Source organism: Opisthocomus hoazin, chromosome 28, assembly GCF_030867145.1.
Source record: "Opisthocomus hoazin isolate bOpiHoa1 chromosome 28, bOpiHoa1.hap1, whole genome shotgun sequence".
In the NCBI taxonomy this organism is placed as follows: Eukaryota; Metazoa; Chordata; class Aves; order Opisthocomiformes; family Opisthocomidae; genus Opisthocomus; species Opisthocomus hoazin.
In genome coordinates, this window is record NC_134441.1 from 488,071 (window position 1) to 502,758 (window position 14,688).

Below are 14,688 nucleotides of genomic sequence, written 5' to 3' on the forward strand. Positions count from 1 at the left end.
TAGGGGTTGCTCAGCTAAAATACTTCTTTTCCTAAATGAATATAGCCAGGATGTTCCAAAGGCTTGAGCAGTGGTTTGCACTCAGTCGACACTCTTTGGCTTAACTTCAGGTTCCTTAAGCGTGAAATATCCCTGAGCTCACCATCCACGCAGGGGAGAGACACAAACCCGCTCCTCCTCCAAAGCGCAGCTCAGAGCCAGAGCTCAATTCCGTGCCCTGAATCGGTCACCGGAGAAACTTCTGTTCTCCGTCCCTATACGAGGGCTGGATTCACACCTCACGCGTGTACAGTCAGTGACTAACGTTCAGTGGCATGAAAACTCAAGCAGAGACTTGTGTAATTAAAACACGCAAATATTCAGTGGATGGGGTCAACAGAATCATCTTGGTTTTATACGGAACACTGGAAACCATGAACTGTCATTAAAAAGAGCTCAAACCAGAAAAATTTACAGTAATAGTGAAATAGATAAAAATAGACATGAAAATTAACCAAGAAAGATCTGTGCTCATCTTTAATGTCTATGATCCAGAAGAAAGAAAATTTTGCTTTTATCATTCCAGGTTTCCCTTGAATTTTGAGGAGCTTTGCAACACTGCCCTAGAACCTCTGTACTTCACCCCAAGAGAAACAATTCTTAACAGGAGTCTTCGTGCATTTGCCCTGTGACTGCCAAGGTGAAAATATGAAAACCCGAGCAACACCAGAGGTCCCCTGTGGGATTTCTGGAAGAACAGGGACATATTGTGAGCAGCCCAGACACTCTGAATATGGACTTGATCTCTCTGCAGCAGCACAGGCCTCAAGGCCATCGAGAGGCCGGCTGTGGATAAACAGATGCCCCAAGGCCAGCTGCGGGTAAACAGACGTTCTATGAATAGTAACCAATCATAGTCAAGTTCTGCCTATATAATCCGGGTGTTCTATTAATAGACGCTCTATGAATAGTGACCAGTCACAACCGAGTGCTGTACCGAGTGCTGTCCATATAATAAAGATTCTCTGCTAATAAAGGTGACTGTTATGGATCATATTGATCGAGTCCTCGTTCCCACCGCAACAGTCCCCCACCACCTTACCCCACTTGTCGGGCAGTTCCTTCTATAGTGGCCTGGTTTTCCGTAGTAACGGCAAGGGAACGATGATGGAGGTGGACCCACGGGTCTTTTCATGTAACTGGAGATTTTTGGGGAAAAAAAGAAAAAGATATGCTATGTCTCTCTTGCTAAAACAAACATCTCTACAACCTTTCCATAATCTCCAAAGAAAAGATTTGGCATTCTCAACACTTACTTGATGGGATCGTACTCCTGGCAAGACTGCACCATCATGGCCTTTATTTTATCCTCTTCGGAAGCATTGGCCGCAGCCAGGTTGGCAGTCTGTTGAGCAGACAGTTATTGGCACACACACTGGAAACACATTTCAGCCCACACAGCAAAGACAACATCACTCATCCCGTCCTGCAAAGAACAGCACAGCGCTAGGTGGGGGGCATGAAGACAGCTGCTTCTACAAAAGAGAGTTGTCCTGGAGATGTTCTGGGGAGTCCTCACGCCACAGCATGGTCTTTGTGTACCTGTCAATCTACTTGACAGGAGCATTCTTGGGCACTCCAGTCCTTAGGCTCTGTTCGGGCCTTACAGAAGGGCTTGTGTAACCAATCCAATTCTATTCCGAGTGGACTGAACCTGTGTGTAGAAAAACCTGTAGTATTCAGTGTTTTTAAACCGGTTTTTAAGCCCCAGACTATTTGAAGGAGAAGACATCCACTGCACATTTCACTGAGAAAGACGTATGCAAGCATCCTTATTTCGATTTTATGGCATTGAAAGGACACCCAGCTGAAGAGTCGGGGCAGTTGTTTCTGCTTGATGAAATTCAGCTTCAGACACGGAAGCATTAAAAACAATCAAGTTTTTTAAAGTCACTCAGCAAGACAAAAGATTCTTTTCAGTAGAAATTTGACCAAGCTCCCCCCCTGCTAACTTCTTGAACTACTGTAAGAAAAACCTGCACTTTCTTCCAGTTGATTGTGCCCTTTTAATAGACAAATTGTAATAGAGCCTTATGCAGAACTAGATCTTCAAATCAGTGAAGCCAGCTGATTTGTTTTAAAGTCCTCTTTGTTCAAATATCTGAAGGGTGGGTGTCAGGAGGATGGGGCCAAGCTCTTTTCAGTGGTGCCCAGTGACAGGACAAGGGGCAATGGGCACAAACTGAGGCACAGGAAGTTCCATCTGAACATGAGGAAGAACTTCTTCCCTCTGAGGGTGACGGAGCCCTGGAACAGGCTGCCCAGGGAGGTTGTGGAGTCTCCTTCTCTGGAGATATTCAAGACCCGCCTGGACAAGATCCTGTGCAGCCTTCTCTGGGTGACCCTGCTTCGGCAGGAGGGTTGGACGAGATGAACCACAGAGGTCCCTTCCAACCCCTACTCTTCTGTGATTCTGTGATTCCAGATACAAGCAGGCTCTAAGGGAGCGACTGTAAATGGTCTGGACCTTCAAGCACCTATCACTGAGATCAGTCACTCGTGGGTTTGGTTTTATACGCGTTCATTCAGAAAAGTGCCCACTCGTTTCAGCGTTGTATTAAATGGTTGTTTCATACACACAATTTTTTCTGAACAGTAACATAATCCAGACCAACATCTTTGAAATCATTTCCATGAACTCTTACAGAAAACTTTATGGATACCTGACTAATTTGTTGGAACCCAAAGAGTTTCCAGAAGACATCCAAAACCCACAAAATATTTCTAGGAATAGACCACAATTCAAGTATGCCCTTTAATACACAGTAATAATAAACCAGAAAACTTTTGACTGTAACACACTGCCTCCATGCTAAGCCGGTCTGCACTGAAGAGGTCAAGTACGTAACAGTTTTGAGCTGCTTTATCTTATGTTCCTGCACTTTTTGGAAATATTTGCATTTTCCAGAAAGCTGAAATGTGTACACCACTTGGGCAGTGTTTCACATTTTAGAGCCAAACTTCACAGGAGTTTACAGAACCACAGACAGGTTTCGCGACAGCGCTGTTGTCCATGTTACAGAAACGCCTCTGTTTTGGTTCTTGCAAACCCCACCGAAATGTCCACAACTTACAGGAATTGAATTCTTCGCTGAGAATTGTGGTAGTTTCCAATGCAAAATAATGAAAAGTGTTAGAAACGGTAAACGGCATCTGAGGTTCTTCTTCTTTGTGTCTTGAAGATGAGTAATAGTGCCACATCACGTTGAGTCTGACAAGGTGCTCACCTGCTACCTTCCCAAAGTGGGAGCTTCTCTTTAAAGGACAGTGTCAAAAGATACTCATATTTTAAGATTCAAATAAATATTTTAAACTATTATAAATGAAAGTAATGTTGTGTTCAGATTGAAACAGTGATCCAGCTATAGATCACAGTATAAGATTTAAAAATATGAAGGAAACTCTTTTGATTTTTAAGGATTTGACAAGAATATATATGTACCTTAATAAGCTGGGCCAGAGGAAGAGATGCAGAAGAGTCATCAACCTGTTCACAAAAAATGAAACACATTTTGAAGTTCTACAACCAAAACACAACAATAGTTAACCTCTGCTGTAGTCTGAAAGTCTGCACTATATCCTCTGAGCGTCACTGAAAGAGGCATTTCCAACTTGGTGTGATTTGTACTTGTTCCAAACAAAGTCCAAACCTTTGACAGCCTGAGAGTGCCGATGTGATGAAGGAGAAGAAACTAAAACAACCAAAGCCACTTGAGATCTACTCATTCCTCCAGAATATCTCGGAGAGAGACCCTTGCCAAATGCTCAACACTGCTTAAAAGTCAAAGGAGTAAGGCAGCTGTCAATATTCAGCTAAAAGGGATTTTAAAAAAATTAAGTTTATTTGAGAAGGAAGCGTCACTTCAGGAAACTTTTTTTCAGTGTAGTTTTTAAATGAATCGGTTAATGTCTCATCATTCATAAATGCACAAGGTTAGGCTTCTAAGCACACAGTAGCTGCCTGTCAAAACAAAGTCCAGGCATATCAGCCCTGAGACATGAACGCTGCCCCTCCTGCCAGTAAGTGTAAAAATGCCAAACTCACCGTACCCCACAAAACCCCAATAAAAGCACCAATCCGAAACATTAGCCATAAAAGTAACCCACCACTTTGTCTAGAAAAAAACAAACTGCTCGAAGTGTTGAAATAAATGTGTTTCCCATGACAGAGTAGCCTATAAAAACTGAGAAAACTGATTTCCTGTATTTTATTAGACCACGGGCCATACTGCCCAAATTGGTTTGGAAAGTGGGAGAATTTAATCTTATTCTCCTTGCTGTCAGACCAAAACCAGTTTTTAATGATGATGAAAGCATGGATTCAGAGCACAATCCTGGAATTTTTCTCTCCATTGCAACCACACTCCTCTCTCCCAGATACCTACTGGAGCAGCTGCAGGAATGAAGTCCTCAGGCCGCTTGAGGGCTGCGGTGTTTATTGAGAACTAACATCAAAGTGCAGTTTTTCCAAGGGTAACACTTATCTGGTTGTTTTTCCAGGATATTGAATTCCATTATGCCACCAGCAGCAGTACAGCTTACACTGGTAAAATGATGCCAGAAAGACACTCAAATCACATGCAGAACGGCAAAAAGAGACCGTCTTTCCATCTCAAGACTGACCAGAGGATTCGACTTCCCTTCTCTTCAGAACATTTCGTACCTAGTTCTGTTAAAAAGGAAGCCGGATCGTGTATTTTGAAGCTTCACGCTCCACATGACACTGCTTTTTACATGTGGAAAGACAGGCCTATGTTCTCTCACGGAAGCACAACCATTATAATTCTGTGGTTTTTCAGAAGCAAACAAGAAATTAGGAAAGCTCTCTGTTGGAGTCTAGCATTGAACAGTCTCCTCTTGACCAGTAATTGAAACACAGCTGTTCATAAACTATTACCTAGTTTGCGTTTTTTGCCAGGAAGCAGTTGTTATGTGGCCTGCAGGATATGGTCTAATTTCTTAAAGGAGGTAATAGCACTCCTTTCTACTAAACAGTTCTCAAAATCAGAAAATAGGTAACTTGGGTACTATTTACTGTGTTTGTCCAACAGCCATCTTCCAATGATCCCACAATCTTGTGCCTTTTTTCCCTTGAAATTTCTACTATAGTATTTCCTGCCAGTTCCTCCAATCAGTCAAGTAGAAAAAACATCTCTGCGAAAGCTGTATACAACCTTAAGAAAATACTGCAGAAGAATTTGAAAAAAAACCCAAACACCCAAAATCAACAGTCAATATATTAACTCCCATTTCCAACAGAAGGCTAAAAAGGAACTGACATAAAGCGAGTGGGAAGGGGCACAGAAAATAGGAGGAAAAGGCTAACCTCACTGCTGGAGGGCTACATTTAGATTACAGTGCTTTCCTAAAACCTGATAGCCTGACTGCACTCAAACTTCAGCCAGGAAGGATCACCGTTGTGCTTGACAAGCGCTCAGACAATGGCCAGGACTCTCTGCATTTCTGCAGCCTCTGAGGACAAATACCACCTCGAGATCCTCGCAGTCTGAAATAGGAACACTAAATCAACAAGTATCCACTTCCTCGCTCTGGCTGTAGTAACAGTGGGACAGCAGCGCACATTTGGAAGTGTAGAATGATAGCTAACAGAAGAGCAAGACAAGGAAGAAATGTTCAAAGTATAAGTTCTTGTGCATGCTCTTCTAAAAAACATCGTAACTCCTTTTAATTTTGCTGCTTTACTGTTCTACAGTAATTGACAAGCTGTCCAGTGACTTCTTCCTACCACACTAAGATGCAGGTTCTCCTTGGAAATGTGTACAGAAATATGTGTATTAAAAACAAACAAACAAACAAAAACCCCAAACCCCACACTTTAGACTAAGACCTGAGCTAACTTTAAGAATAAAGCTAGTTGTGTCTCCAGCACTAGCAGCACCTGAGGCTGCAGCGCTTTTACAGTGCAAGAGGGAGAGGGGACTTGTAAAGAGAGACGCACGGCTTGCACCTTGGCTTGACAACCCAAATCAGGGACAGTCAGAGCGAACAAGAAGGGCATGGTTTTGCTTTGTCCTTCACTACCTTTCATTAGTTCTATCTCACACTAAGTCTTCTCTCCCGCTCCAGGATTGTTTGGTTGTTTTTTTGTTGTTTTTTTCTGAGACGTCTCTGTTAGCTTATGGGAAAATGCTCCTTGGAAAGGTAATACGGACATGCCAGGGAACACGCGAGGCTAAAAGAATGTGAACTTTATTTATGAGCTTGGGACTTGTCTTTATAGGCATGGCAGTAAACAAAGAGAAAAATACTGTTTTCAAGAAATAAAACCCCATCTGAATTATATCAAATACCATAAACGTGGTTTATGTAAATGCATGAAATTAACTACGAGGGCCAGTTCAACTTACTCAAAGTCACAATAGAGAGGCACTGATGTCCAAAAAGGAATTTGAACCCACCAGTGGTAGAATTGCAGAAGTCAGGTTTAGACTTGGTGTTTTTAGACCTACATACAAAAAGTTTTCCATATGAAGTTGATTGCATACCATTGCAAGGAAATCAGAGGCTGTATTCTTCAGAGAACATAGACCCAGAGTTCATGAGTTTCTGATTTAAATTATCCTAACAGCTAATCAAGTGATCAGATCCAGTGATCCAGGGTTAGTGTAATGCCTCACATGATTCTAGTGAAGAAAAAGCAGTCATACTTCAAATAAAGATGAAAAATACAAATCACCACATAGTAAGTTTTTTACCATAAGGGCTGTTTTGACATGCATAGTTACACATAGTCGTCGAGCCAAATGGCAAATCAAGGTCTAGACCATTACCAGTTCGATATTTCCTTGTGTTACTTGTTTCTATTTCAGCAGCAGAACGACAGTGCTTTGAAACCTGAAGAGCAATGCTGCCCCTTTTCCAAATATATCTTCAAAGCGGTGGCATACTAAAGAAAGGCTGAACCTTTGGGAAATTAAAGCAGCGTCCAACCCTGAAGTCACCCACACCCAAAAACGGACAGCAGGCAGAAGTTAGGAAAAAGGACAGGGCTCTTACCCACAAAAGCACCAGGCTCTAACCTGCTGCCAGAATTTGTACATTCTGCTTTATATGCTTTCATTTGCAGGCAAACTGTGAAACTAAACTGCTTCATCAGATAAAGTGGAAAGATTAGATGCAGAACGTGATAATCCCATTTACATTCACGCCAATCTATGAAAGACATTGATGTACTCAGCGGGGCCCAAACAATATCATTTCAATTACACAGGCTTAAGAACAAATACCCACTTTTTAAGGACGTGAAAAGAAATCATTTAGCTGCAAGAACTGGCCTCAAAACATATCAGGTAAGTTGGGGTTTGTATTTGTTTGAACCCCCAAGGTAGAAGTAAGAAACAGGACACCAGGTTTAACAATAATAGGTTCTCCATGGTTTTTGATAACATTGTCAAAAAACATTAGGCAAAAAAAAAGTATTTAAAAACAAAAGCTAAGTGATACAACGTGAAAATGGAAAAAAATACACTCCAAACAATTCTTCTTGCAAGAAACAAAAAGCACACAACAAGCTATGCAAGCGTTCATTTAACCAGCTACAGACAGACAGGTGTAGAACATGGCACCACGCTCAGCTGTGCAAACCTCGAACCTATGTGATCTAAAAACGATCCTGCATTATCTGTGCAACACAAAATCATACAGGAAGTATTCCAGCATATTCAATATGAAATACAATGCATCAGTAGGCACAAATACCAATATTCACATTAGAACTGTGCCAGTGATGGCATTCCTCAGCTTTTACTATGCTGAATCGAATACAGTGCATTTACAGCATATACCATGTTTTAAGGCAATGTGTGGAAAATTAGCACAAGGCTACACCGTTTAGAATTAAATGCAGTTTTACAGAAAAAAAGTGTGAGATTGGTTTTTTACGTACTGCTTTTGATGTTCCACTCCCTGGCTCAGTTCGACTTCTGGAAGAAGAAATAAAGGTGATCAGAAGTTAAAATAAAGCACTTGTACCCAGCTTAAAGCAGTGAAAGCAGATTACAGAACCTGAAAACCAAAACAATGTGTTCTGATAGTCTAGTGAATGTCGAAATGTATTTGTATCCAGAAACTGGTCTCTCTTGGGACATGCAGCGCAACTAAAACAAAACCCCTAAGTCACATGTCTACTTCATCACAAATTACTCTAAGAGTTCTAAACTTCTTGTTTGCACGGGTCACCAGCTGGCAAGCCTTGGTCTTTCCTCTATAGGCTCGTGTGCAAAAATACCCAGATTTGGGGCGTAAGAACACTTGCCATATCCCACCCCCCTCCCCCAAATGCAAGAACTAGTCAAACACTGAGAATCAGACTCTTTGGAGGATGGAGCAGATGGTAAGTTTACACTACAATGCAAATGCCTCTCTCTCTCTACTACAAAAGCAGTAAAAGCAAACACAGAGAATAAGGAATCTCTCCACACAGAGGAAACGGGATCTACAGCTTGGGTCTCAGAACAATCAAGCCCAAGAACAAACCCAACAGCATCATCTTAAAAGTTACCATTGTTGGAGTTTGAACCCCATGTCCCAGCAGGCCTAAAAATGTCTGTCTGCTTTGGTGGACACAGGTTAAAATCCACCTCATTCCACCAAAACCTAACAGCAGCTTTAGCAGGAGAGGTACAACCTGAACGCCTCTGTGAACTGACGTCCATAAACCAAGTTAACACCCTGAAACCCCTAACCGAGCAGGCAATGCTTTACAGATACCTACGCAGCATGTGTTTTGCTGATAGCTCTGAGTCCTCTGGCAGGGATTCTTCTGACAATAACTGATGAGTTCTTCGGAATCAGGGCATTATCGTCAGTGTATTCTGAAAAAAACATGAATTCAGAAAAAAAACCTTTGTGAATTCATAGGAATGTATATTCGTATGTAATTACATAGCACTTCAGAGAATACCTTTACAGCTATGAAAGCAACATTTTATATGTAACATCACGCTTTTGTTGTCTCAAACACACTAACAGTACATTTCAAGTAATCTTTGGGTTTGATCATCAAACACAAGCAGCAAAATCTTTTTCTTTTTTTTAAAAGTAGTTTCAATGCCAACAACAAAAGGGTCTCAGAGGTCACAAAAAGAGAGTCTGCTAATGCATGAAGTTCTTTCCTGATGGAGATTCAGTTGCTTTTGCTTCTGGTAGGCTACAAAACCAGTAGATCTTTGGAGAAAAACAAGGTCTCCCCTGCAGAAACCAGATTGTAACATCTGACTGGCTTGCCCTGCAACAAAACAGGCGCTTGGCTAAAGCATGAAGCTCTGTGCCATTGCCTTCCAAGGTGTTCACTAAAAGTGATTTCCTTCTGCTGCCAGTGCTCAGGACTGACAGAACAGAGAGGAGAGCCTGCCAACTCTGCTTCTGCGAGCTTAATCCGTCAACAGCCACACTTATCAGCTGGGCAGTGCTTCACATTTCAGCGGAAACTGTTGGGGTTTAACGCAGCAGCCAGCAACGAGGTCCCGACAGCCGCTCGCTCACTCCTCCCCTTCCCCCCCAGTGTGATGGGGAGCAGAAATGGACAGAAGGGGAAACTCAGGGGCTGAGATAAAGACAGTTTAATAAGACAACAAAGGAAATACTACAGCTACTACTGCTACTGAATATGCAAAACAAACTCTATACAATACAATGTTCCCACCACCTAATGACCGATTCCCAGCCAGTTCCCCAGCAGCGATCACAGAACCTGGAACTTGCAGATTTCATGAATTTTGCAAAATTCCTGCTGAAGACCAAACTCCTGCAAAAGTTCGAACTCCCAGACAGGAGAGAATGCCAACTCATAGAAAAGCGAATTAAAGAAAAAGGATGCCTACCCCCCTGCTAGCCACCCTTACAAATTGAGCGTGCCATCCCTGGCATGGAATATTTCCGCTGCCCAGCTTGGGCTGGCTGTGCTCCCTCCCAGCTCCTGCGCACCTGCTCGTCAGCTGAGCATGGGAGACTGGAAAAGTCCCTGACTTCATAGCAATGACTGAAAACATCCGCATTGTCAGCACTGTTCTCCTACTAAATCCAAAGCACAGCAGCTACTGGGAGGAAGATTAACTCTATCCAAGCTAAAACCAGGACAGTAATGAAACTGCAGTGCTAGGATTTGAATCACAGAAATGTTGGGGCTTTTTTCAGCTTGCTTTCACAAGGAAGGCAGAATTGGCTCAAAGTAAAGCTGTCTCTCCCCTCTTAAGCTAATCGTCTAGTTTGAATTAACCAAAGGGATGTGAATTCTTTCGATTCACTTTTCGCAGAGCAGAGACACTCAAACTAAATCACTTACAAAGACAGGCTTTAACAGCCTTTCGAAAACAGAGTGTGCCTGAAGCTCTCCATGCTTTGCCTTGGCTTTCACCACGCTAGTCTTCTGCAGAGGAGGGAAGCCTTGTGACCTTTTATATAAAGCCCAAACAAAAAAAAACACTACCTGTGACACTTCGACTGAATAAGCTTAAAATGCAAAGGCCTCTCCACGAGAACAGTGTTTATCTTGTTCTTACACAAGCTGGATAAGATTAAATCTTCTAAAGCACTGTCAGCAGCCATTCCCTGTAATCTGCCGACGGTCTTCAATATCAAAAGCCCTTACCTTGACAGACGAATCGGAACGATACTCTGAAAACCAAAGATGATGTATGTCTAGTCAAGCTCCGTCAGGGTGGTTTTACTCAGTGATCACACACAGAACAGGAATATTTCACAATTTACACTCCATTTTTCAGCATATTATTCCTACAGGCAGGAACCTCTCTCAGACCAAAACATACCTATCAGAAGACAGTATTTCAACAACGAAATGAAAATTTTACTTCTATTTCCAAATGATGGAATCCTTCTTCAGAAAACTGGGAAATCTTTGAGACAAAACTAATTTCCGATCTTAACCCCTACGGAGCCGAACAGCAAGCTTCCTCGGGACTTTGGAGCAGTTTCAAATCATAGGAGAAAGGACTACTAATGACAAAAACAGAAGCTTTTACAGAAGTGCTAGCCTGAAGCCAACAGCTGGAGCTCTTCTCAAAAGGAAAATCTCACCACCACACAGCCACTGTCAAGAAAGGCCTGCCCTGGGGCTGTGTGATGGAGCAGGAGCTCAAACAGCTGTCGGGCCCAGACAAACCACTGCCAGGAGATAGTGCCAGCTGCAGTTCTCAAAGCCCAAAGCAGCTGCTTCTACCTGCTGAACGGAGTCACACAGAGCACTCCTTTTGGTCCACACCACAAACCACTGGACTGAGATTCCAGAGACGGAGGATAAGCAACAGCAGCTCCACAAAAAGACAGGAGTTTGCTGTGCCTGTGCCGGACTGAGGATGGTGGTTGTTCTGCGGATGACTACAAAGGGTAGCACCTCTCCGAGAAAGAGACTGAATATATGAGGATAGCTGGATATGACTAAATATTTTAAAGCACTGTCAGCAGCCATTCCTTGTAATCTGCCTACTGGCATCTCCCAGCAGGAACCTGTTCCCCGAGGGCAGCAGCATCCCCTGGCAGAGACTTGGCAACTCCCAGGACCTACAAAGTAGCGTCCCTCGGCCTCACCACACACCTCAACCTCTGCAAAGTGAGCAGTGACCTCCTGCGCAACAAGGCGACTTTTCACACGTGTCCAAGCAGAGCTCCAACAGAAATACTCAGCAAGCTGGAGGTAACAACATGGGTGATTCCTACTCCCTTTGAGCACAAAACTTGTTTTACTGCCAGTGACGGACAGTGAGTGGCTACTGGGCTTTTGTCAATCTGACCTGAGATTAAAACTAAGGATTCAATTAATTCAGCAAGCTTGCAAAAGCAAAGGAAGATTTGGATGTTATAGTAAAGTCAGGAGCAGAAGAGACAGAACAGTCAGGAAAGAAGTATTTCAAGGAACGAGTGGAGGCAGGCAAGTTAACAGCTACTTTGACTGCTGCCTCATGATGACTTAGAAAGCTTAAATTAACAACTGCATTAGTATCCACAACCTTCTTCCTGCAAAAAAGTACAAACAACTCAAGCCACGCTCTGAAATTTATACTGCTTCACATTTAATGCACCACTTAAAAATTCCATTTTTCAATTCACCTATAATTCTAAAAATCTGCTAGTTTTAATAATTTGGGTCATATATACGGTATAAACAGGTTACTGAAAAAAGTTCCTACTTTCTTTTATGGCCTGCTTTAATCCACCATTTTGATGCTGACAGCATTGCAAAGGCATCTCTCTGAGCACTGTCTAGAGAAGTATTTTCACTCCGATAAAGGACAGAAGCTCAGCAGAAGTCATCAGAAGGCAAGCCTACATGCGAAACGACAAAGAAAAGCCTTTATTAGGCTTGGATGTCTTGCTCACCAGCTGTTACGTGACTGGGGAAGCGATCTGCAGAGTAAGAGATCAAAATGACTGCTGACATGCCAGACTGCCTCGACCAGAAAACAGGGTACTTCCCAAGAACACATTTTCTCCCTGCTGCTTAAAAATATGCTTTCTCCTCATCTCATTTTTCAACTCTGTTCTAATCAGCACCACTTGCACACTTTGTGACAAACCAGTCCTCTGTGTCGCTGGCACTGCCTCGAAACATCCTGATTAATAGACTGGACTGCTATTTCTGCATTTTCAGCTTCCACCAAAAGAGGATCCCAACCACAGTTGGTATCTCATCCTTGCTTGAATTAGCTAGTGCAGTAGGCCAGATGCTTCATGGAACTTTGATTTGCATTATGATTATACAGTACTGTGCTCCAAAAGAGCACCTGCATCGCTTTGAAAGGATGAGTCAATAAAATCTAACATACTTTCAGTCATTAATCTGATTACACAGACTGCCTGATGCCTTAATGCCTTATTGGCACGGCTTGCCACTTCAGCGTGTGACTGGGAAAGCGAAAGCCGAGCTGGACACCCTGTGGTAATGAACTAAAAGACACCTGCCCTAAGCCCCTGGCCAAGGGACACTGACCTCGCTGACCGCACAGCCCCGAGAGGTCCCAGCCCTGCTGGGGACAGAGCCCGAGCAGCTCCTTCCCAGACAGACCTTGCATGGGCTCCACTCACCCAGGGAAGCGGGGAACTCCAAACCCTTTAGGAAGGCTCCACACAGCAATGCTGCCTGGCAGCCCAGGAATTAATTGCACGCTGAGGCGTAACCAAAGAAATCCCCCACACTAGCACATCAACAAAACGGCACGGGGAAGGGCAAGCCTTAAAAGCTGCTGAAGTGTCTGCTCTGAAATGCTCAGTTTGCGCAGTCTTGAAGACAGCAGCTGTGAGGCCAAATGGTTTCACTCAGAGTTAGCCTGAGGTTTTCTGAAGACATCACATCGTGGCACTACTACAGCTCTCAAGTGCGTGCTGCAACACTGAACTCCAGCAACGGCTGACTTCAAGAGACAGTCTGCCAAGAGCACTGTTCTTCCCTAAAACTATTCATCTAAGGCCAGTTCAGACGCCCATTTTGGTGTTACAGTTTGTTGATTTTGCCTGATAAGCAGAACAGCACATTCTCCAAGTGTTCTGAGTCAGAATGTTACAGAAACCTGAGTCACGGAGTTTGCAGTTCTTCCACAATAATGTGAAAACATCTGTTATAAAAGACAGGTCATGAAATTCACATCAAATTTAATAGAGGCAAGTTAAAATGCATCATTCCTGAGAACAGGCTTTTGGAAGGGAATTCTGCCTTTACAGAACACGCGTCTATAGGAAGCAGGGAAGAGGGCACGCCACCCCCCCACACCCCCCTTTTTAAAACAGGTCCTGACTATCCCCACAGATATCCTCCCAAACCTTTTTAGCATTTTACCTAGAAGAATTCCAGGACACCAAAGCTTCTGTGAGCGCTAAATGTCGCCCATCAACTACATATTCCTCCATGCCTAGCTCTGCTCTAAAGCACGGATCCGAAGGCCGTCGTCAGAACAGCAGCCCCAAACAAACAGCTCTGTGAGGCCTCAACACAAGTCACAGCTACCGGTCGTGGCTGAATGGCATTACCGCTGCCCACCCCGCGTATCCCCGGTGCCGCTGGCCCTCCTGATCCCCCGCACGCTGGCGGGACGAGCCCCAGGCTGACTCACGCTACGCTGAGTTGAGCTGCAAAGAGCAGAGCGGGGCTCCCGCAGGCTGCAGCCCCATGCGGTGGTCTGCAACTCCACCAGCCGGGCGGTCCCCGAGGCCCCGTGCCCGCCGCCCCACTCACCTTCTTTGCTCTGGGCGTCGGTGATCTGCAGGTCGCAGTTGGATGCCTTCAGCTGCTCGCGGCCCATGATCTGGCACTTGAGGTCATGCAGGGAGATGTGGAGGCCGTGGAAGCTGATGGTATCAAAGTCCAGTTTGGCAGAGAACTTGTAGTGCACGCCAGGCATGGCTGGGGCCAGGCGGTGCCTGCTCCGCGACGGCGTCTGCTGGTGGGCGGGAGGACGATGGGGAGAGGCCTCCGCGGCCCCGGCTCAGCCTTGGCTCCCTCTCGTGCACCCAGCGCTGCCAGGCACGACCGCTGGCGACGGCACCAACAGAACCCCTGCCTCAGGGTTCCAGTGAGGGGTTTCCCGGCCGACAGCCGCAAGCACGTCACTGTGCACACAATGGCACACGGCAACCACCCCCCCGCGCCTCATGTGACCCAGCACATTGTGACAAAAGGCC

At 44.3% G+C, this 14,688-nt stretch overlaps 1 protein-coding gene across 1 annotated transcript; it reads right to left on the reverse strand.

Annotated features, from left to right (window-relative positions):
* Positions 1-191: 191 nt before the first annotated feature.
* Positions 192-14,408, reverse strand: LOC142364634 (E3 ubiquitin-protein ligase RBBP6-like). The gene is made up of 7 exons (XM_075444548.1): positions 14,243-14,408; positions 8,774-8,873; positions 7,946-7,982; positions 3,482-3,526; positions 1,296-1,384; positions 1,082-1,178; positions 192-254 (listed from the first exon to the last, which is right to left on the reverse strand). The coding sequence occupies exons 1-7, from the start codon at positions 14,406-14,408 to the stop codon at positions 192-194; spliced, it is 597 nt and encodes a 198-aa protein (XP_075300663.1).
* Between the last annotated feature and the right edge of the window lie 280 nt (positions 14,409-14,688).

Excerpts from the sequence above, each read along its gene's own strand:
- LOC142364634 (XM_075444548.1), bottom strand. The coding sequence starts at position 14,408 with ATGCCTGGCGTGCACTACAAGTTCTCTGCCAAACTGGACTTTGATACC. Across the intron at positions 1,179-1,295 it reads CAGGAGTACGATCCCATCAA|TTACATGAAAAGACCCGTGG; the intron begins GTAAGTGTTGAG and ends AAAAATCTCCAG. Across the intron at positions 255-1,081 it reads GGAACTGCCCGACAAGTGGG|GGACGGAGAACAGAAGTTTC; the intron begins GTAAGGTGGTGG and ends GCCCTCGTATAG.